At 41.2% G+C, this 22,854-nt stretch overlaps 1 protein-coding gene across 1 annotated transcript; it reads right to left on the minus strand.

The window, feature by feature from the left end:
- Positions 1 to 9,492: 9,492 nt before the first annotated feature.
- On the minus strand, positions 9,493 to 22,501 carry LOC114644144 (NACHT, LRR and PYD domains-containing protein 3-like). Its single transcript, XM_051936256.1, has 13 exons — positions 22,479 to 22,501; positions 21,961 to 22,013; positions 21,469 to 21,534; positions 19,652 to 21,380; positions 16,023 to 16,196; positions 15,620 to 15,793; positions 15,175 to 15,348; positions 14,316 to 14,489; positions 13,884 to 14,057; positions 13,442 to 13,615; positions 13,054 to 13,227; positions 12,288 to 12,461; positions 9,493 to 10,381 (listed from the first exon to the last, which is right to left on the minus strand). The coding sequence occupies exons 1-13, from the start codon at positions 22,499 to 22,501 to the stop codon at positions 10,225 to 10,227; spliced, it is 3,420 nt and encodes a 1,139-aa protein (XP_051792216.1). The 3' UTR covers positions 9,493 to 10,224.
- Positions 22,502 to 22,854: the final 353 nt, after the last annotated feature.

A 22,854-nucleotide genomic window follows, 5' to 3' on the forward strand; every position in this document is an offset into this window, starting at 1 on the left:
CTGTGTTGTTCACTTGACCTTTATCTGGTTTACTGATAAGCCTGAACAAGTTTCTGACATTTATTAACCATTTATGCTCTTTCTTTAAGATATTGTGCTATTGTGCTATTTACTTCTGTTGCCTTGGTGGACATCGGCATGTGAAGGTAATGGTGACTGACCACCATCCTCTGATTTTGAGAGTGCTTGTTTTTAAACAATTTATTGGCTTTTGTTCAATGAAATGTCACACGTCTTGTCACACAACTTATACACATACTGTATGTATTTAGATCTTTCAAAATATTCACGTTTTACCACAGAACCACATTCACATAACAATTAAATAAATACATAAATACATAAAATGCTAAGCTATTGGTTGCATCACTCACTTCCTTAGTCTTAGATCCTCCTGCTTCATTTGGCACTTAGGGCAACACTCTTCTGCCAGTGAATTTCATCATTTGCAATGGATTCACCATCATTCCAGTTGATGTTGATGGTTTGTAGATCTTTGCAGCAAATGGTGCATCAGGTCTTAAATGGGCATCCTTGTTTCCACGTCCCACTTCAGGATGTCAGGCCATTACAGTTTTGGGTAGCACGTTGCCCTTAAGTCGCATTTGATGGAGTGTGACCGCTTCTTTACTTTAGCAAAATGCTCATTCGTAGGATATCATTGTTGGTAATTTGATTATGGTAGGAGAGGCCAAGTATGCACTGAAAACATCTTAGATGGAACACGTTGAGCCACTTGACTATGGGTTTGGTTGCCTTTCAAGTCTTCCTGGCATAGATGACATTTGGTACCAAAATGATGTTGTACAACCAGATTTTGGTAACACAGTCAATTGACATCATTGACCAGATCTGACACATGTGTTAGAATATTGCCAACGATTGGCCAGTCCTCCAGTGTGCATCTTTGTCCACTCTGCAGTTCTTTGCAATAGTACTACTCAAGTAGGTCAATTTGGTTACTTGTCAATTGCTTTTACACCAACAGTGATGCACAGTATGTTGGCTCAATGTACTCACATGAATTTCATCTTCTTAGTGCTGAATCAAAGGCCTAGCATTCCTGTTTCTTGTTCCAGCACTACAGTCATGTCTTGGTGGCCTGGTTTTGTTTCCGCCAGCAATGCCACATTGTCAATAAAATGCACATCGTTGTGTCAGGTGGTTTTGGTCCACAGGATACCACCTCTTATAATACTCATTGCCTGTTTCATGGCAGAATTCATGACTAAGTTTAACAGGAATGGCGAAAGAATACTTCCCTGTTTGATGCCTGTCTGGATGGTGAATTCATCTGTGAATATTTCTTCAGTCTTGATGGAGTATGTAGAGTTCTGACATAGGTCTTGGAAGATATTGATAACACACTGCTGGATCCTGTAGTGTCACAGTATTTGCTGCTTGGTTTTATGGTGGATGTTGTCAAAGGCTTTCAAGGCATCGATGAAATTAAGCAACGCTATTTTCTGATACTCAGTTCAATGATGTTTCATAGCAGAAATACTGTATATGCTTGCTCTGTGATTGGCCTCTTTGAAATCCTGCCTGCTTTTTGTGCAGTATTTTATTGATTGTGTCACAACATACATTTTGTAGAAAAAACTAATGATATTCTTCATGTTTTTAAATAATTTTGATTCATCACTGCAAGATCACAGACGTTAACCATGCAGGAAGTGAACGTTAAAATGTGACTGATGCCATATTGCCTTTTTCACTTGGTGGAAACAACCTGCCTTCTTCAGAGTATTGACATTGGCTGTTCTGAAGTATGGCTGGATGGAGTTTGTTGATTGATTTGTCATTTCCCCAGTGCATTTCAACTTCCTAAAATGTCTGGCAAGGATTTCTATATGTACTCACCATTATGGTGTGAAATTTTGTATATAAGTTGATAAATGTTTTGTATGTCATTATTTGTAATTTAGACAAAGCAATGTAATAGTAGTGTTTCATTGGTGAGAAGCTTTCATGTTTAAAGAACTATTTTCACTGGCAAGTGATTCTCTGCAGGACAGGAAGGCCAACTCGCTGGAAGGCTACCTAGCTGTCAAGCTTTACCAAACAAATGGTGGATAAAAGCTGACACACAAACGCTGGCGAATCTGCCTTCTTCGTATTTCATTGCCACTCGGTTTTACTGAGTGAAAGATATGGCTAGCCATTCATCCCGGCCAACACCCCAAGGCTGCCTGATGGAGCCCTCCTTGCAGAATGGAGGTGCCCCGAATGCCAGCAAGGATTCATGGACAATGCAGTTTTAATACACAGCCCTGCTGGATACCATGGGGGCTGCCAGGAGTCGAATGCAGGGAGGCCCAGGGATTTATATTTTCCATATAGCCCGGAAGAACGTCCCAGGTACATGGACAGAGGAAATGACGTACTTCCGGGATGAAAAAGAAGAGTTTTGATCTGACCCGGAAGTGCTAGGAAGTCACATGGACTGAGGGTTCAGAAGCACTTCCGGGTCAAGGACTATAAAGGACTCTGGGAAACCCCAGCAAAATGAGCCCAGTTGGGAGGAAGGGTGACTGAGCTGCTGGGAGGACTGGAGGATTGTATTATTGATTGTTTATTGTTAATTAAGTATAGTGGAAGTGGAGGGTGCTTTGTGCACATTTATTATTATAATAAATTCATTTTGGACTTTTATCTGGTGTCTGGCATCTGGTCCGAGGGTTCAAGGGGACAACAGCGCCCCCTATCTGTCACATGAGTCATTAAAAGAGTTATTCTAAGTATCATATATACCTATAATAATAATAATAATTCATTACATTTATATAGCGCTTTTCTCAGTACTCAAAACGCTATCCACACAGGGAGGAACAAGGAAGCGAACCCACAATCTTCCACAGTCTCCTTACTGCAAAGCAGCAGCACTACCACTGCGCCACCTGTGAGGACACCTATGTCTCTGTTTTTTTGTCAGTGCGGCTTTGACATCATGGACTATAAAGTGCATACTAATTCAGTGTAAGAAAGGAAAACTCAATAAAACTGAATAAAAAAATTCAAGTGACAATGAGATACGAATAAGGCAGATTCTCCAGCTTTTGTGTGTCAGCTTCTATCCATCCAGATCAGAGAATTTCCATTTCGATTGTCTCAAAGCACTACTCACATCTACAGTTATTCCCAGTGTCACGGGTGGCTGGGGTGGTACCCGGCCTGGTCGCCCAGAGGAGGGCTTACGCCTCCCCCAGACCACGTGGGGGCGACCGCCCTGGTGGCTATGGGGACCATGGGTACAGAGCTTTGAATCTCAGCCCTGTAGGGGCCCGTGGTCACCGCCAGGGGGCACCCCAATGCCTAAGGAGCCCTGGATGTCAACACTTCTGCCACACCCGGAAATGCTGGGGGTAAGAGGATCTGGGACACCCAGAGTGCTTCCGGGTGCGCAACTGGTACTTCCGCCACAATGGGGGGTGCCAGCGGAAGCTCATCGGAAGACACCTGGAGCACATCCGGGGATGTATAAAAGGGGCCGCCTCCCTCCATTCGATGGCTGCAGTTGGGTGGAAGTGGACAGAGTCTTAGAGGAGAGGAGTGGAGGTGGTCAGGAGAAGAGAAAGGCATTTGGAAGAGGCCTGGACTTTGGGGTGATTGGTGCTGCGGCACTGGTTTGAGTGTGATCACTGTTGTACATATATTGTAAATAAACGTGTGTTGGGTGATAAAACAATGTCTGCCTGTCTGTGTCTGGCCTGTTCGCCACACCAGTTTCAATTAAAAGCTAACAGCGTCAGAACCTTTTGTGAAAGTGTTTATTTGATATTTGCATTTCAGGCTTTACATATTATATAGTTTATGTCTACATTTTATCATTTATTACTAAAATATGAAAAAAGTTTCTGTTTTAACAATGTGTTTACACAGATTATTGTAGAAACGGAACATACATGAAATGCATGTGTTCCAAATAACGATTTATTACTTCCATTCTAAAACTTCACTTCACTCCCAGATAATGAAGGCTGGAAAGGGAGAACTTTGTGGCCATTCTGTGGCGGTGGGGGGATGGAATAGTAGGCTGCTTGCTGCTTGTCTTGATCAGCATATTTACAAGACAAAAGACGGTGACTGAGAAGTGCAAAGAGATTTAAGGTGGGCCAGATTTACTAATTTTTTTGTAGGCTTTGGTAATTCTAGTGTTAATGGAATCTTGGAAAGTGAGAGGATGCCTGAGGAGAAGAGAAGAAGTGTACTAGTGCTTATATTTAAGAATAAGGGGGATGTGCAGAGCTGTAGTATCTACAGGGGGATAAAATTGATGAGCTACATCATGAAGTTATGGGAAAGAGTAGTGGAAGCTAGGTTAAGAAGTGAGGTGATGATTAGTGAGCAGCAGGATGGTTTCATGCCAAGAAAGAGCACCACAGATGAGATGTTTGCTCTGATGGAGTTGATGGAGAAGTTTAGAGAAGGCCAGAAGGAGTTGCATTGCATGTTTGTGGATCTGGAGAAAGCATAAGACAGGGTGCCTAGAGAGGAGTTGTGGTATTGTATGAGGAAGTCGGGAGTGGCAGAGAAGTACGTAAGAGTTGTACAGGATATGTACGAGGGAAGTGTGGCAGTGGTGAGGTCTGCAGTAGGAGTGACAGATGCATTCAAGTTGGAGGTGGGATTACATCAGGGATCGGCTCTGAGCCCTTTCTACAGTAATCCCTCACTTATCACGGGAGATAGGTTCCAAGGCCGACCGCGATAACTGAATTTCCGCGAAGTAGGGACACCATATTTATTTAATTATTTAACGTGTATTTGGACATTTTTAAACCCTCCTTGTATTGTTTACAACCCACACTTTACTCTATTAATAACAGGGACAACTGCTAAGCAATATGAAATCGGTAGATAAGTTTACACTTACTGTATAGCGAAGTACACGTAGCTATATATGACGTGATGAATATGCTGCGCAGTAAAAATGATGACGATGAAAGTGATGATCCCCTGAATGCAGTAGCAGGAGCACGTTAATGTTGAATGAGTGAGATGAGATGAGACTTCCTGGTTAATGCAGCGCTGCGTCGCTGAGCCAATCAGCAGCACACAGGAACTTAACTGCGTGCTTTGATTGGGTAGCTTCTCAGCCATCCACCAATAGCATCTCTTGTATGAAATCAACTGGGAAAACCAACTGAGGAAGCAAATACCAGAAGTAAAAAGAGTAATTGTCCGCAGAAACCCGCGAAGAAGCGAAAAATCTGCATTATATATTTAGATATGCTTACATATAAAATCCGCGAAGTCGTGAATCCGCGAAAAGTGAACCGCGAAGTGGCGAGGGATTACTGTAATTTGCAATGGTGATGGACAGGTTGACAGACGAGATTAGACAGGAGTCCCCGTGGACTATAATGTTTGTTGATGACATTGTGATCTGTAGCGATAGTAGGGAGCAGGTTGAGGAGACCCTGGAGAGGTGGAGATATGCTCTAGAGAGGAGAGGAATGAAGGTCAGTAGGAACAAGACAGAATACATGTGTGTGAATGAGAGGGAGGTCAGTGGAATGGTGAGGATGCAGGGAGTAGAGTTGGAGAAGGTGGATGAGTTTGAATACTTGGGATCAACAGTACAGAGTAATGGGGATTATAGAAGAGAGGTGAAGAAGAGATTGCACGCAGAGTGGAATGGGTGGAGAAGAGTGTCAGGAGTGATTTGTGACAGACGGGTATCAGCAAGAATGAAAGAGAAGATCTACAGAACAGTAGTGAGACCAGCTATGTTATATGAGTTTGAGAGACGGTGGCACTGACCAGAAAGCAGGAGACAGAGCTGGAGGTGGCAGAGTTAAAGATGTTAAGATTTGCACTGGGTGTGACGAGGATGGATAGGATTAGAAATGAGTACATTAGAGGGTCAGCTCAAGTTGGACGGTAGGGAGACAAATTCAGAGAGGAGAAATTGTGTTGGTTTGGACATGTGCAGAGGAGAGATGCTTGGTATAAGGATGCTAAGGATAGAGCTGCCAGCCAAGAGGAAAAGAGGAAGGTCTAAGAGAAGGTTTATGGATGTGGTGAGAGAGGACATGCAGGTGGTGGGTGTAACAGAACAAGATGTAGAGGACAGAAAGATATGGAACAAGATGATCTGTTGTGACATCCCGTAACAGGAGCAGCCAAAAGAAGAAGAAGAAGAAGAAGCAAAGTCAACCCAGTTAATATTCAGGTAGTTAAAGTCCCCCATGATTGTAACTTCCCCCTGTGGAATTTGCTTTTTAATATTATTAATAAGATTGAACTTACTTTGAAACTACTGTCTGCATTGGGGGACTATAGCATACTCCTAAAAGGCCTCTTCCCCTAATGCTTACCAGATGAATCCAAGCATCCTCACTAAGATGTAGCTTATTGTACAACTGAAGAACAGTTGCATTTAAATTCTGATATAAATAAAAGACATCATGTTTCCTTTTCTTTTTCATGTTATACTCATCCTCTTCTCTGTTATTTACCCAGATTTCTGTTTGTGCTGTATTATCATTTTGCTCAGCTATATGCATCTCCAAACTCACTTGTTTTATTTTTGAAACTCATGCTATTTTAAATTTATTACTTATTTTACTTTTGCACTTAAACTTTAATCTAGAATTTACATCACTATGCATATTTGTTTTTATACTATTATTAGTTCCTTAATAAACAATTCAAAACCTGGTCTGTCCTAAACTCCCTGTACCCTAATTTTCAATTAACTTCCTTATACACCTCCCCAAAACATATGGTGCCCCTTTGGTTTAAATGTAAGTTATCTTTGAAATACAGGTCCTGTTTGTTCCAAACAGATCCTCAGTGTCTTATAAACCTTTACCCTTCTATCCTAAATCAAGATTTTAGCCTTCAAATCTCCTCAGTCTAATCAGGATTGGCCCATGGCAGAACTGCACAGAAGACGATCTTGTCAGTTCTGTCTTCAGCCTGGCACTTATCTGTTTAAATATGAACTGCAGACAGCCTACCATTGTGTATGTGATTTTTTCCAGCATGTACAATGACACCTGGATCCATACTCATTCTGGCTGAGAGCCCATACACCCTTCCAGGGAAGTACCCCACCTCCAGGAAGACAACACACTGTGCGAGGCTCTCTAACTATGAAGCAAAGTTGCTCTTCAAACCCCCTAACGGTTGAGTGTTCCATAATCACAACTTCTCTCTTGATAAGAACTGATTTCTATGTGGCCAGTTGAGGCTCCTCATGCTGGCCTACCATCTCAGAGTTTAAAGAGACACTGTCCAGTTCTGCAAAGTCATGAAAATGATTTGACACCTCCAACTCTGGGTTTGATTCCCTCAGATAGCGTGCACCTTGTGATTGTGACCTATCTTTCTGTGAACTTATTAAACTTTACTTTAACCTGTCTATTTTATATCTTTTCACCCCTCATAGTACTTCACACTTCACACTTACACTTACACTTATGCACTTTCTTACTAATGAACGCCCACACTGTCACCATGTTAACGTCACTAACTTTTTTGACCACTAATAACTGATCTAACAAGTATTATTTTTTAAATTACATCCTTCTTACTAAGAAATCTGCTACTATTTACTTATTTACTGGTACAATACAATACAATTTATTTTTGTATACCCCAAAATCACACAAGAAGTGCTGCAATGGGCTTTAACAGGCCCTGCCTCTTGACAGTCCCCCAGCCTTGACTCTCTAAGAAGACAAGGGAAAACTCCCAAAAAACCCTTGCAGGGAAATGATGGAAGAAACCTTGGGAAAAGCAGTTCAAAGAGAGACCCCTTTCCAGGTAGGTTGGGCGTGCAGTGGGTGTCAAAAAGAAAAAGGGGGTCAATACAATACACAGAACAGAGCAAATCCTTAATACAGTATAAAAATAAAAAAAATTTACAAGTATGGAGCAGAATTTAGCAGTAGATGATATCACATAATATGATTTGGATTTGTTTAGAGTCTTGGAGACCTCAGCCATCAAGCTAGCTCCCCCATTTGGCCATTCAAAATCCGATGAAAGGACCCCTTGTACCCCACGATTCCTGCGATCCTCCATCAGAGATGACTTTACCTTAGGCAGGCAAAACAACTTGGCAGGTGGGCCGTGGCACCAAGTGCCACATTTGACTACTGAGAAGAGAAACAGAACAGGTGAGGGTTAGTATCAAATTATAACTATCATGTTACTTATGTTTTAGTGCTAATGACTACCAATAGTTAATCAGCAGAATTTCCCATCGGGATTAATAAAGTATCTATCTATCTATCTATCTATCTATCTAGTCAGGGTGTGCTAAACTGAAGTAGTGAGTCTTCAGCCAGGATTTAAAAGCTGAGACCGAAGGGGCATCTCTTATAGTAGCAGGCAGACCAGTCCACAGTTTAAGGGCCCTGTAACTAAAAGCTCGACCTCCCACTGTTATTTTATTAATCCTTGGAATCATAAGCAGACCGGCATCTTGAGATCTTAATGTGCTCTCTGGTTTGTAAGTCATGATAAGTTCAGACAAGTAAGCCGGACCTTGGCCATTTAATGCTTTATATGTTAAAAGGAGGATTTTGAAATCTGTCCTAAACTTAAATGGGAGCCAGTGTAAGGATTTAAGAACTGGAGTTATGTGTTCATATTTTTTGTTCTTGTAATAATTCTTGCAGCAGCATTTTGGATTATCTGGAGGCTGTATAGAGAACAGTTTGAGCATCCAGTGAACACCGCATTGCAGTTGTCAATCCTACTAGAAATAAATGCATGAATTAGTTTCTCAGAATCCTGTTTATTTAGAAAGCACCTTAATTTCCCAACATTTTAAGATGGAAGAAACATAATTTGGACAACTTTGTAATATGCGTTTTAAATGACATGCTAGAGTCAAAGATAACTCCTAGATTGCGGGCTGATTCAGTAAAATTAATGGGGATTCCAACTGAGTTAAATGATGACAAAATATTGTGATCAGCGTCATTCCCTTCAACAATTAACATCTCTGTTTTATCTGTATTTAAAGACAAGTAGTTCTCATCCATCCACTCCTTTAATTCACTAACACAACTAATTAAAGACAATATCGGAGAAACTTCATTTGATTTAAATGAAAGGTATAACTGGGTGTCATCTGCATACGAGTGAAAATTAACATGATGTTTCCTAATGAGAGATCCCAATGGAAGCATGTAAAGTGAAAACAGTAAAGGTCCCAGTACTGAGCCCTGCGGGACACCATATTGAACTTGTGTGTATAATGATGGAGTCCTGTCAGCACATTTCTGTACATATTGGAATTGATTTGATAAATAAGAACTAAACAAAGCAACTTGTCTGTTTCTATCATCGCCTGCCTTGCTAGATGACTGTCCACGTACTGTGGAGCCCATCCATCCATCCATCCATTTTCCAACCTGCTGAATCTGAACACAGGGTCACGGGGGTCTGCTGGAGCCAATCCCAGCCAACACAGGGCACAAGGCAGGAACCAATCCCGGGCAGGGTGCCAACCCACCGCAGGACACTGTGGAGCCCTCTCTTAATAATTTTCAAGTCAACCGTCTACCTGTACGGTGCTTAAAATAAATGCTTTCTACCTAAGGATTGAAAGTGCCTCCCCTCCCTTTCTACTAGCACCAAGCTTTTCTGTACGACTGCTACAAGTTCTTCTATTCAATTATTCTTTATTTGCCTTAACTATTTTCCACTAAGGAATCACTGTTACTTTTAACTGTCCATTACTTTGATGTAACTTATTTTCTTACGGACTTGCTGTTTTCTGCAACTACTTTTAAGTAATTTTCACCTGTTCAGGTAAACAATAAGCAAAAAACAAAAAACCTCATGGCTCACAAGTGGCACCCAAAAAAATAAAGTATAAAGAGCAAAGCTTTGTATTTTAATTAATGCTCACACCTCAGTAACACAAAACACTCAGCATTTCTTTTTCCATTTGCACTTGTCTCCAATCACAGAGATAACGTATCTTCACAGAACACCAACATGAGAGGCAAAACTGAACTCTGTTTTTGGAATATTTAAAATCCTTCTGTACAGACCTAGGCCTAATGGAATACCCAGGTTATCATTCTGTCTTTGCCTGTCTATCTACAGTATCTATTTTTGTATTTATTTATTTAAAGAGCTTCTACAGAAAGCCAAATTTCCCTCCTGGGGACAAATAAAATTCTTAGTCAAAACTTTAAAAGAAAAAGTTGGGGAAAGTCCAAATGGAAACATTCAATAGAGCCAGTGAGGAAATCAGCTGCCAGGAGGCGCCATCACTGGGAGGTCAGTTTGGTCACAACTCTGGTCTTCAAATTCACTGATGTCTATCCGCCGTCCTGATCTGATCAACTCCTCCTGTAGTGACTTCAGGTTCCTTTTCACATTCTCACTATTCCCAAAAGAGAACACCCTGTGGAGAAGACAGCAGTGCAAATTAAGCCCACATCACTTCACTCTCATTTAATTCCCTAGAAATCTCTCCCTGACATGTCTTCTCCTATAAATCCACAGTTTTTCACTGGGTGTCTAACAGGACCCTTTGATTACTGAGTCTGACCAGGGCCTCTGCTGAATGCTACAGTTCATTAACTGTAACAGGTTTGAGTTTATTACTCCATGCATTTGTAGGTTCCATCTTGGTTTGTTATCCTTTGCTGATTCAGGTAGAAGCGCCTCCTATTTGTCTTGACTGAATTTTACACTAAAAGATGCTGAACCATCTCAGGCCCGGTCTTAGGTATTATGGGGCCCTAGGCGAAAGGGGGGTCCAGGGGCCCCCTGGAAGCTCTGCGAAATGCGTGAAAATTAGACCAAGGAGACATTTTCTTGTAACATTACGAGGTCATCACCCTGCATCCCTTTTTCGCCCGGAGTAGTTAGCTGGTACAATTTAGCCAGTTTGAACTATTTCCACTGGGCACCACGTGGCGGTATGTAGCTAAGCCCAGCTTAGTTTTTTTGTATTTTTTCTTTTTTTAGTTTTTTTGTCCTTTTTATTTTTTGGGATATTTGAAACTTTTGGAATGCATTGCGAGGGGAGGGGCGGGCCGGGGGCCTGGCCGCCGTCGATCCGGTCGCCTACTTCGCCTATGCCTAAGGCCAGGCCTGACCATCTCCTCACCAGTCTTCCTTTCCTTTGTTTGCTTCAGTTATTTTCATGTTCCTCTGACCTTGTGATACTCAATATACAGTATATCTAAGTTAATTTTTCTCAGTTCCTTTTTATCTACAGTATATTGCCAGATTCTTCACTCCACTACTTGTGGTTGCTATTTAGTTTCATGATTTCCATCACTAGTTGAGCACAGAGCTCTCATCCCCTCAGTACTCTTCATCTACACTACTCTTCATATTCCTTTCTTACTGCTTATGGTTCTGCTGTTGTTGAAACCCCCCTTGTCTTGCCTTTAGGACTAATTCCTTATATAGCTGATTTTTATCTTTGTCATCACCCAGCCTGCCTTTTAGTCCCACATATCCTCCTCTGTTTGCCCACTGTCACTGTGGTCACTTCTGCTGTCCTATCTGATTTCAGCTCTCCTTCTCACTCTGTTGCTGAATATGAGCCACCTGTCACCATGTTAGCTGTGCTTACCCTCCAGAATACGACCTAAATCTGGAGTGCACTGGAATGTGAACACTATTCATTGCGATCACTGATCACCTTATCGTAGCCAATGTAGATCTGATCAATCTAATGTGAGGTAATCAGGAGTAGCAACACTGAATGTGATCAGCAGGGAGCACTGCCATCAAAAAGTCTGGACATACAAGACCTTAACTTCAAACAGGAGAAATCTTATGAACGTGCTTTCACTTCAGTTAATAAAATTAAAACACATACACCAACAGAAACTTTGCTGAAGAATCTACTTCTAAGTGCTCCTCAAGAGCCATGAACCAGCCACCTTTGGATTTAACAGAGCTTTCACATCACTATGAGTCATGAAGGAGAAGCTTCTAAACTGCACCAGCACACCTCGGTATGTGTGAGATCAAGCGGTTCTCTCTCAGTCCCCTGCTTCAATTCACACTTGGACTGGTGACACACTTGCCGCACCCTTTTAGAAATTCAGATATGGAAATATTTGTCTCTACTAAGGAATTGATTTTGTGGTGTCGCCAGCTTAATGCAGACGATCAGCCACAAACCTGAGACCTTTGGATTACTAAGAAATCATTTCATCAAGATGAGCTAAAGGTCAAGTGTCTCTCACTCAGTGGTGAAAAGTCTCCTAATATGGTGGGCCCCCCTTCTACATGTACAATGGCAGGCTCAGGCTCAGGCTGTTACACATACACAGGGTTTTACTCACCGCAATTTCTCTAATTTGCAGTTTGTGCTCCTCAGCCCCTCACACAGCTTAGTCACTCCTGAATCTTTTAAGTCAATCTCACCCAAATTCAGTTTAGTCAGCTGTAAGTGTGGAGCAGAAAGAGCTGAGGAGAGAGTGGAGCAGCATCTGGAGGTGAGATGACATGAGGCCAGGCTGTGGGGATGAAGAGAGATGAAGACAGAAGGTGAGTGACTGAGAGAGCTTGTTGTGACATATGGATTAGAAATATTGCAATGGGGCATTATAGACATGGCTGAGCTTTAAGGAAAACACACTTTCAAAAAAACCTGGTGAGAGGAATATAGATCAGCTGTGTGTTAGAAGTCTAAATACTCTACTTGCATATTTCAGTTTAAGCAAAGCACTTAAAAGTGCTTGTCTCACTAATACTGTACAATCAGCCTTATCCTGGCTATGGTGCCTCACCCTGTCCAGCACAGCAGCTCTGAAAAATATGCTTTTGAGTTTGGTGCATTTGAGGAAGACAGAAACTGAGAACTGTTTTACTGGATATTAGTTTTCTGTACTGTTCTCTTTTACTTGTTACTAAAAGACAACAGAATCTGATCCTGCAAGTTCAAGAATGAGGCGTTCTTTTAAAAGTTTTATTTGTGTAACTCAGAATGTGAGAATATAAAAATGAAAAAATAATAACTCAGCTAATGTGTTAACCTAGGTGATGCTGCAGCCTGGCTTGGAATCACAACCTGTAGTTTAAACACTCACTCACTCCTTCCCTTCTCACCTCAGTGTCTTCAGTTTGCAGTTTTCACTCCTCAGCCCTTTGCACAGCGCAGTCACTCCTGAATTACCTAGTTGATTGATGCTCAGGTCCAGCTCAGTCAGTCGTGAGTGTAGAGCAGAGAGAACTGATGAGAGAGCTGAGCAACATCCAGAGGTGAGGTGACATTCAGAAAGGCTGTGGAGATAAAGAGAGAAGAGGTGAAGACACAATGAATGAGCGACAGTAACAATTTATCATGTTAAAAAAAAGCAAATAAAACTCAACTTAATAAACCTGTGAACTCAGGTGACACTGCAGCCTGCCATGAAGTCAATATTGTTTATATTGACATCTATAAGGCTACGAGGATAAAATTCTAAATACACACTCACTCAACTTTTACACTCACTTCAGTTTCTCTAATTTGCAGTTTTTGTTCCTCAGCTCCTTACACATCTTAGCCACTTCTGAATCCTCCAGGTTATTGTCATTCAGGTCCAACTCAGTCAGTCTTGAGCATGGAGCAGAAAAAGCTGAGGAGAGAGCTGAGCAACATGTGGAAAAGAGATGACATGAGGCCAGACTGTGGAGATAAAGAGTGAGTTGAAGACACAGTGAGCGACTGAGTGAGTTGTAGAATCAGTTCTGATATTTGTATAAAAAAACAGAAAATAAAAACAGTTCAGCAAATCTGACAAGTAAGGCATCATTTTAGTTCTTCCTGGAGATGACACATTTAAACGTGACCTTTTGTTCCATGCCCCTTTAATACTGACATTTATAAAGTGGTTATAATTAAATTAATTAAACCAACAGACACACAGACACACACACACTGGTTGTTCCCTCACCTCAGTCTCTCTATTTTACAATTTTTGTTCCTCAGCCCCTCACACAGCTGATTCACTCCTGAATTCCCCAGTTTATTGCCACTTAGGTCCAACTCAGTCAGTTGTGAGTGTGGAGCAGAGAGAGCCGAGGAGAGAGCTGAGCAACATCTGGAGGTGAGATGACATGAAGACAGGCTGTAGAGATAAAGAGAGAGTTGAAGACATAATTTGTGACTGAGTGAGTCTTAGAAACAATTCTGATATTTGTATAAAAGAACAGAAAATAAAAACTCTTCAGCAAATCTGACAAGTAAGGCATTATTTTAGTTTTGCCTGAAGTTGAAACATTTAAACATGACCTTTTGTTATGTGCCCATTTAATACTGACATTTATAAAGTGGTTATAATTTAATTTATTAAACCAACAGACACATACACTTGTTGTTCCCTCACCTTAGTCTCTCTATTTTACAATTTTTGCTCCTCAGACCCTCACACAGCTCAGTCACTCCTGAATCCTCCAGTTCATTGTCACTCAGGTCCAGCTCAGTCAGTCGTGAGTGTGGAGCAGAGAGAGCCGAGGAGAGAGCGGAGCAACATCCAGAGGTGAGACGACATATGGTTAGCCTGTAGAGAAAAAGAGTGAGGAGGTGAAGAGAGGGTGAGTGACTGAGAGTCAAGGATAGAAAAAATCCTGAGGTCTTTTTTACAGCAAATAAAAATTCTGAAGTCCGACAACTCAATTGATACTACAGCCTTGCCTGGAGTTATCATTTGTAGTGTAAACATGTCCCTTAATTCCATTTCTATCCCTTTATTACTCATAATTCCTGAAGATACTAGAATGATAACAGTCCACACATGTATCCCTTCTTTCCTCACCTCAATTTATGTAATTTGCAATATTGGCTCCTCAGCCCCTCACACAGCTGTTTCACTCCTGAATCTCCCATCATATCCAACTGAGGCAGTCATAAGTGTGGAGCAGAGAGAGCCGAGGAGAGAGCTGAACAACATTTAGAAGCTAGATGACATTTAGTCAGGTTGTAGAGATAATGAGAGAGAAGGTAAAGACAGGGTGGGAGACCAAGCATGAGTGATGCTAAGAATACTGAAGTCTTTGGTAAAGAAAAAAAAAAACAGTAAATAAAACCTTTGAAATCTGACAGCTGAATTGAAACTACAGTTTTGTCTGAAATTGTCATTTATTGTGTAAACAGGGCCCTTAATTCCTTTTCTTTTCATTTATTACCAATCCACAAATTTTTTAGAATTTCAAAAATCCACACTTAAATCCTCCTTGTCTCCTCACCTCAGTTCCTCTAGTTTACAGTTTTCACTCCTCAGCCCCTTACAAAGCTCAGTCACTCCTGAATTCTCGAGTTTATTGCCATGCAAGTCCAGTTCAGTCAGTGGTGAGTGTAGAGCAGAGAGAGCTGAGGAGAGATCTATGCAACATGTGGAGGTGAGAGAACATTCAGAAAGCCTGCAAAGATAAAGAGAGATGAGGACAGAAGGTGAGTGACCAAGTGAGTTATAGCAAAAAATCTGAAGTCTTTGGGTAAAAAAACAGGGAAAAAATACTTTGAAATCTGACAACTCAGGTGACAGTGCAGCCTTGTTGGGAGTTTTTATTTAAAGTATAGACATTGTCCTTATTTCCAATTTTTTTTTTAAGTTTCTTATTTAGAATCAGTGAAGTTGCTGATTTGAAGAATTTCAAAAATTGCACACACAGATCCTTCTCATTTCCTCACCTCAGTGTCTCTAATTTGCAGTTTTCACTCTTCAGCCCCTCACAGAGCCTCTTGACTCCTGAATCGTACAGTATATTGCCATTCAGTTCCAGTTCAGTCAGTTGGGAGTGTGGAGATGAGACTGCTGAGGAGAGAGCTGAGCAACTTCTGGAAGTGAGGCGGCATGAGGACAGCCTGTGGAGGTAAAAAAAGAGTGGAACAGAAGACATGGTGACTGGTAGTAATAATTAACAGTTCTCATTTTTATATAATAAAGGAGGAAATAAAAACAATTCAGAAGATCTGACAAGTTGGGTGACACTGCAGTGAACATTTAGACTTGGCCTTTCACTCCATATCTTAATATTGACAACAGAAAAAGACTGAAAATCAACACGCACACGCACACTCCTTGTGTTCTCACCTCAGTTTCTCTAATTTGCAGTTTGGTTCCCTCAGGTCCTTACACAGCTCAAACACTTCTGAATCCCCCAGGAAACCCCAACTTAGGTCCAACTCATTCAGTCGTGAGTGCTCAGCAGAGAGAGCCGAGGAGAAAGCTGAGCAAAATTCAGTGGAAAGTTGGCATGAGGTCAGACTGTGGAAATGAAGACAAGGAAAATGAAGACACTGAGAGATACAGACGACACACAGACAGATAGGCACAGTGGCTCTCTTAGCAGTATATTTTCATTTACAGAACTGAAGCCCTTGAAGTTGTCTGTGCAGTCAACATTTGCACACATGGCAAGTGTCCCATTACACATCTTTTCCAATGAAGCTGCCATTCACTGCAGTGGCTCTCCACTGTATTTTTTCTTTTGGAATGATCAAATATTTATACATAAAATGAAAAAGGAATACAGTAAATTAAAATGATCAATGATAACTGATTTTTGGCTATGTAAGAACAAAAACAAAACACCAACACCCATCACCCCACCAAATGAGATGTCTAATTAAACAGATACACAATAAGAGAAAAAAAAAAATAAGAGAGAAAAGTTGTACAGGAGAAACTGCCTCATGAAACTTCCACCCCATTCAGCTCTTTACTAAGTGAACAGCATGAAGCCAGTGGTGGAGAGCAGAACCAGAACAATTGTTGATCCGGAATGCAGAAAGTATAAGATGGGTAAAATTGTAAAATGAAGACTTCCAGATTGCACGACACAAGCTGTGTTTTCTTATGTGGATGATAACATCTTTTGTGATTATTGGGTCAGTTTCTACATCTGCTCCTTATGTGTATGTCAGCTGATGGTCAATTTCACTACAGTCTCAGAGCTGAGGGTACAGGCAACAGCAACAATTGACATCTATATCAATAAATTGTGCCACTGTCATGTAATTTAATGCAGTCAATACCTCAGGTAACAAAGTACAGTAGATGTATTCCAGGATTTTACTTCAATATAAAAATCTTTATTTCCAGAGGTAGATTAAACACAAAAGGCAAGTAAATATGTATTATAATGACCCGGGTGGTCGTGGGGCTCATTCCCTTCACTGTCTCCTTCCTTTGCTGAACTCTGTGATTGATGCGCCTGGCCACTGACAACTCCTTCCACACACCTCCAAGTGTTCTTCTCTGCCTCGTTCACTGCCTCAGCATTCACGCCGTCAGTTGTATGTGACACCTCACTGGGGCTCAGAGGTGACACCATCTGCCTCACTGTCCTCAATTCTGTGAGACAATCCATCCCTGGATCTTTCAGTGTACTCACTGGTGGCCATGCAGACAGACTAATGGACTTTATATCTCTGACGTACTTGCCAGCCCATGCTCTCTATCTGTGATATCTCCTCCAAGCTCTGCACACACCCTTTCATTACCGACTGCTAACCCCAATCATTCTGCTATGTGGTGTTGCAACCCCAACCCCGACTCTACCCTGTTTACAAAGAAATTGCTTTATGTTTTCATGACATACTGGGTTTATAATATTTCTCTTTCTTATAAAAAAAAATATAAAAATCTTGGAAGGAGACGAGACATGATTTTCTCGGAGAGACATTTAAACACCCAGGAGACGAGTCTTTGTGCCGAGATTTAACCACGCTAGGGGCTGGAAATAAAAGACAGAGTAGATGACAAAGTAGAACGTCGTAAAAAATTTTAAAACGTTGGCGCGATACACATGCAGAACAGATTAGAGATAATGGAAGTATTAAAATTCAAAAGTCTCAAAAAAAATTATAGTAAAAATCTCATTAGCACAAACAAACGGAAATTATTACTTGGTGAAATAACAGAACAGCAAAAAGAGATCGAATATATTGTTCAGATTTAAACATTAAGTCGGAGACTTGTAGATCATGTAATTCGTGTTGCCATCAGGGGAAAAAATAAGTAGTGTTCCTTTCCAATGAAGAGGCGTTTCCGCGAGAATTAAAAGATTCCAAAAATGTTGGCGCGGTACACATGCAGAGCAGGTTAGAGATAATGGAAGTACGAAAATTTAAAAGTCTCAAAATAAGCATAGTAAAGATTGCATTAGTGCAAACAAATGGAAATTATTACTCAGTGAAATAACGGAACAGTAAAAACAGATCGAATATATTGTTTCTAATTCTTTTTGCCATCACAGGAAAAAAAGTAGTGTTTCTTTCCAAAGAAGAGGTGTATCTGCGAGAATTAAAAGATTGGTTGTTTGGTGAAAGTGAAATCGCGTGAGAGAAAATTTCAAGCACGCACACGGTTCAATCATTTCTCATTTGCGTGAATTTGTGTGAATGTCAGACAGATTTCTTGTAGAGAGAAAGAAACAAGATTCATTCACAGGCAGTATACGTTGAGTTGTCATGACATAGTTCCAAACACGAAATCAAAATTCAATTAGATATAAAGGTAAAAGTGAAGAGATCAAATATATGGACATAGGACGTGGCACGGCAGCAGCAGCAAGCCAGCAGCTGATCGAGCAAAAAAGGAGGTTAAAAAAAATGTATTGGTTTCCCATTGTATCACCATTTAAGAGGAGGTTTCAGAGGAGTGACCGCGTCTCCTTGGGGTGTGTTCAGCCCCACTCTTCACAATATGAGCGGCAGAGACACAAAGTGGCTGGTGTGTAGCACAGGCCAGGGGGGAAGGGAGTGGGTTATCGAAGTGAGCAGGAAGCGAAGCTCCCTAGTATTACTTTAAAAAAATATGCACATAACTAGAGTAGACATAAAATAAATCACGTATAATAACCTTGCATTCTGCCACACTCAACATGTTAATGACAACAGACGACTGTTCTATGAAGAGCACTGGCACAATGGCAGCACTCTGGCACACTGGCGCTTGAACTATTTGAGAAGCCACCGTGATTTTTATGCTGATTTCATAATAAAAGAGTTTCATTCTCAGTGGATTTGTTAACCGGATATGTTACTGTACTTCTGTTTCCAATAAAAAAAATCGCAAATTTTTGATAATGCTGTTACAATGTTTAGTTACAGATGACTTCTTATTTATCAGTGACCAGATTGTGTCCTTGTCGCTTGACACTGTTCTACATACATTGAGGGGCCTTCAATCTTTCATGTTCTGTAGGCTGAAGAAGAGTCCCATTATTACCTGTAAGTTTTGTTGGACAAAGGTGAAAATGTTATAAATTTATTACATACAATACTTATTGTGACTGTTATATTCACTTGTTCCCAAAGATATTAATTAAAATTGTTTTAAAAATAATCCACCACATGAATTGCAAAACATGATTTAAATCATGTGGACTTGTCTAACAATAATATCAAAATGAATTTTGTAAAACTCAGTTGAGAAATGAGAAAGTTACAACTGTCTTCCAAAAGGGCTGGGTGTTAATTTCTACACTGAAATAATCTTTAAACACAAACCAAGAATAAATTATTATTTGTATCGAGATTTCTGTTCTTATTTTGTTGCTATTGTAACTTTCAGGTGGCACTGTGACACACAGCACTGTATGTTCTGACATGGACTCTCATCTATTTGTAGGCCTGACACTCCCTGATGGACACACTAATGTCACCCTCTGTGTAAACAGACAATCAAACTAAACTCATGAAGGTTTTATTACTCACTTGACTCGTCTGCAGCAGATGAGCCCCGGCGCCAGTCTCCTGATGCACTCTGTGGTGAGCTTGGTATTTGACAGGTCAAGCTCCTCAAGTTCTCCACAGCAGCTGATGACAGAGCCCAGCACAGCACAATCCAGAGGAGATAAAGTCATGTTACTAAACTCCATCTTCAAATCCTTCCCAATGGCGTCTCGGATTAATTTCTTATTCTGAGCCTCATAGAGCCACTGACACACTCGCAGAGCTTCACTTTTATCTCGTCTCCATAGTGTCTGTTCAGCTTTATTCTTCACCCACTCCAGTATTCGCTTTGCAGTCTTCCTCTCCAACTTCCCCAGGACTCCCCCCAGTGTTTTAAACACAGAATCTCTGGCCAGTCCTGCCAGGAATGGAGTGAGAATCTCAAAACGTCCATCTTCACATGAGTCCAACTTCTCAAGCAGCTCCTCAACAGCTCCTGATGAATCGAGGTAAAATGATAAGGCAGCCATGAACTCCTGCAGGGTGAGGTGGTAGAATGTGTACGTCGTGTGCTCCAGAGTGCTTTCTCTCTGAAGGATTTCTTTGAGGAACCCTGAGAGGAATGCAGAGGACAGAACTGACTGGAGACCAAAGGTGGACATCTCAAACTTATCATAAAACACAAGAATTCTGTTGGCCACCCCATAATAAGCCATCTTTCCTAATTTGACCAGAATCTCTTGCTGGTCCTTGGCTTCTCTCTTGTGATTAGTGAGGATGTTGTGTAGGAACATCACAAAGAGCTCGGTGACAGTTCTGGGGGCAGCTCCTCGCTCTTCTTCAGGTGTCATGTAGTGGCTCTTCAGCACAGAGTAGATAATCGAGCAGTACGAGGGGTTGAAGCACATGGTGTACAGGATGGCGTTCTCCTCCACGTACTGAAAAGCCTCTGAGCCTCGATCAGCGTCACCAAAGAACTTCTTAAAGTACATCAGCCTTTGTTCAGGGAAGAACCCCAGGATCTCTGCAAATTGATCAACTCTCTCCATGTCCAGGGTCTCCAGGGCTGTTGGTCTGGTGGTTATCAGGATTGTACAGCCCTTCAGTAATGTCCTTCTGACTAGGCTGGTGACCAGGATATTAACTGGAAAATAGTCATCCTCTGGGTTTGAGCAGAGCCACTTCTGTGTGAAGTCCAGTTTGTGTTTGTACTCATCTAGTCCATCAAATATAAAGAGGAGAGATTCAGGTTTCTGCAGGATTTCTTTCAGTCTCGGGTCATTGAGATATTTATAATGCCTTACAATCAGCCTGGTCAGAGGCATCTGTGGTTCTGTCTCTGTGTCTAGTAGGTTGAGCTCCCTGAATTTAAACAAGAACACAAATGCAAACCTCTGGTACTGAGTGCCTCTGGCCCAGTCAAACATGATCTTCTGGACCATGGTGGTCTTCCCAATTCCAGCCACCCCACTGACCACTACAATGGGAGAGTCTATCTCACTTCCTGGACTCCTCCTAAAAAGCTGCTCAGTCCAGATTCGCTCACATTTCTCTTTTGTCCGCTCCTCTATCAGCTTTGCATGAGTCTTCCCCATCTTCACAAGTTCATGGTGCCTCTCACTATAGGTCCTTCGGTACTGACCAATAACCATAAGCTCTGTGTATCGATTCTCAAAGTCCACAGCTCTCATGTTTGGGTCATCAGGAGAAGCCTGATCCTCCAGACTTCTTGTGGATTCAGACACACCATCTCTGTGGATATCATAGAGGCCTGAATGTCATAATGAAAACAAGTAAGGAAACCGTTGAGCAGAAGAATGGAGAAGCAGCTGACTAGAAACAGGGGCTCAGGGGGTTACCTTTAATATGAGCCTTAATGGGAGGGGGCTGGAGACTGGCCTGAATATCCACCAAAAGGTTTGGTCCTGGATTGACAACAATAGAGAAAGAGGCAAAAATCACAACAGTGTGGGGGCAGATTAACATAAGTATGTAGAATTATACAGCTGGGGGGACCGCCAGATAAACAACACCAAAAACACAATACAGCTAATGAGAACTTTGTTTGGCCACAATAAAGGGTTAAAGCCTGAAGACAGTGAGCAGACCAGTTGTGTGTGTCCATGTTGTGAGGCCTGCGATTAACTATCAAGAAAGGAACAACTGGACAGCAAAGTATTATGCTGGAAATAGCAGAAGGTTTGTAACTTGAGGAAATGGAAACTCTACGCTATGATCTTCACATGTATTTGATGGTGAAACCTTTCAATCAATGATCATTTAATTCAATAATTGAATGATTTAGGATGGTGAAAATAAAAGGCACAAAGCAAAAGTTTGCATACACAAACCAGAAGAGGCATTAATATCAGGATTGGTGAAAAACAATGAAACCTGTGACTCCCTGTTAAAGGAGGAAAAAAAATTATTGAACACCCAGATGGGCTGTTGGCTTATAAAGGACAGAAGGGGAGACATGCAGGTCAAATGTGCACAGTCACCACTTGGGTGAGAGTAGCACATCAACTCCTGAATTAATATTGTTAATATTGTATGACGGCTGACCCCTTCTGTGTATTCATGAAATCTTTAAAGAGAAAATTGGATAAACTGGGAAAGTGTTGGTGTTCAGAGACATGAAGTAGGCATCTCAGTGTAAGCTGGTCTTGTGGTTTGCAAAGTCTGTAAATTTTGGTCTATATTTCCATTATATTTTGCTCAAGACAAAACAACAGATGAACTTAAATACAGGACACATGCATGGACAGTTAAAATCAAAGGCAATTTGTTTTCCTGAATCACAGTACCCTTTGTTTGATCTGAGCAAGAATTCCTGGGACGCCCCAGGCTGTATTGATAATTTTATCACCTGTGAAGAGAAGGAGATGCCATGGAATTAAAAATGGCAAAACCAGTTTGAGACAGGAGATTCTTTAAACATCAAAAGTTTTATTGCTTGGGAAAACGGATGCATTTAAATAGAGTAAAGAGTCCGAGTGAATTCATTCATCATATTGGCAACCAGCCAATCAGAGTATTTTCAACTCCTGTTGAATTCTATAATAAATATACGTCATCAGAAAGTAATAGAAAAAGAGAACAGAACGATGTCAGAATAGGGCGACAGTGACGTGAGGAGAGGTTGCCAGCAACATGTGGCCGTTTTCATCTGATTATCAGCAAAGCATTTCATGAAAAACTTCAAGTGCTTTTTTTAAGATTATACTGTAAATCCATACTTTACT

The sequence above is a fragment of the Erpetoichthys calabaricus genome, chromosome 1, assembly GCF_900747795.2.
Source record: "Erpetoichthys calabaricus chromosome 1, fErpCal1.3, whole genome shotgun sequence".
Classification (NCBI taxonomy): Eukaryota; Metazoa; Chordata; class Cladistia; order Polypteriformes; family Polypteridae; genus Erpetoichthys; species Erpetoichthys calabaricus.

Coding starts and splice junctions, on each gene's coding strand:
- LOC114644144 (XM_051936256.1), bottom strand. CDS start 22,501: ATGGCATCTCCTTCTCTTCACAG. Junction 22,014..22,478: donor GCATCTCCTTCTCTTCACAG/GTGATAAAATTA, acceptor CTCCTTTAACAG/GGAGTCACAGGTTTCATTGT. Junction 10,382..12,287: donor TGCAAATTAGAGAAATTGCG/GTGAGTAAAACC, acceptor TCTTCTCCACAG/GGTGTTCTCTTTTGGGAATA.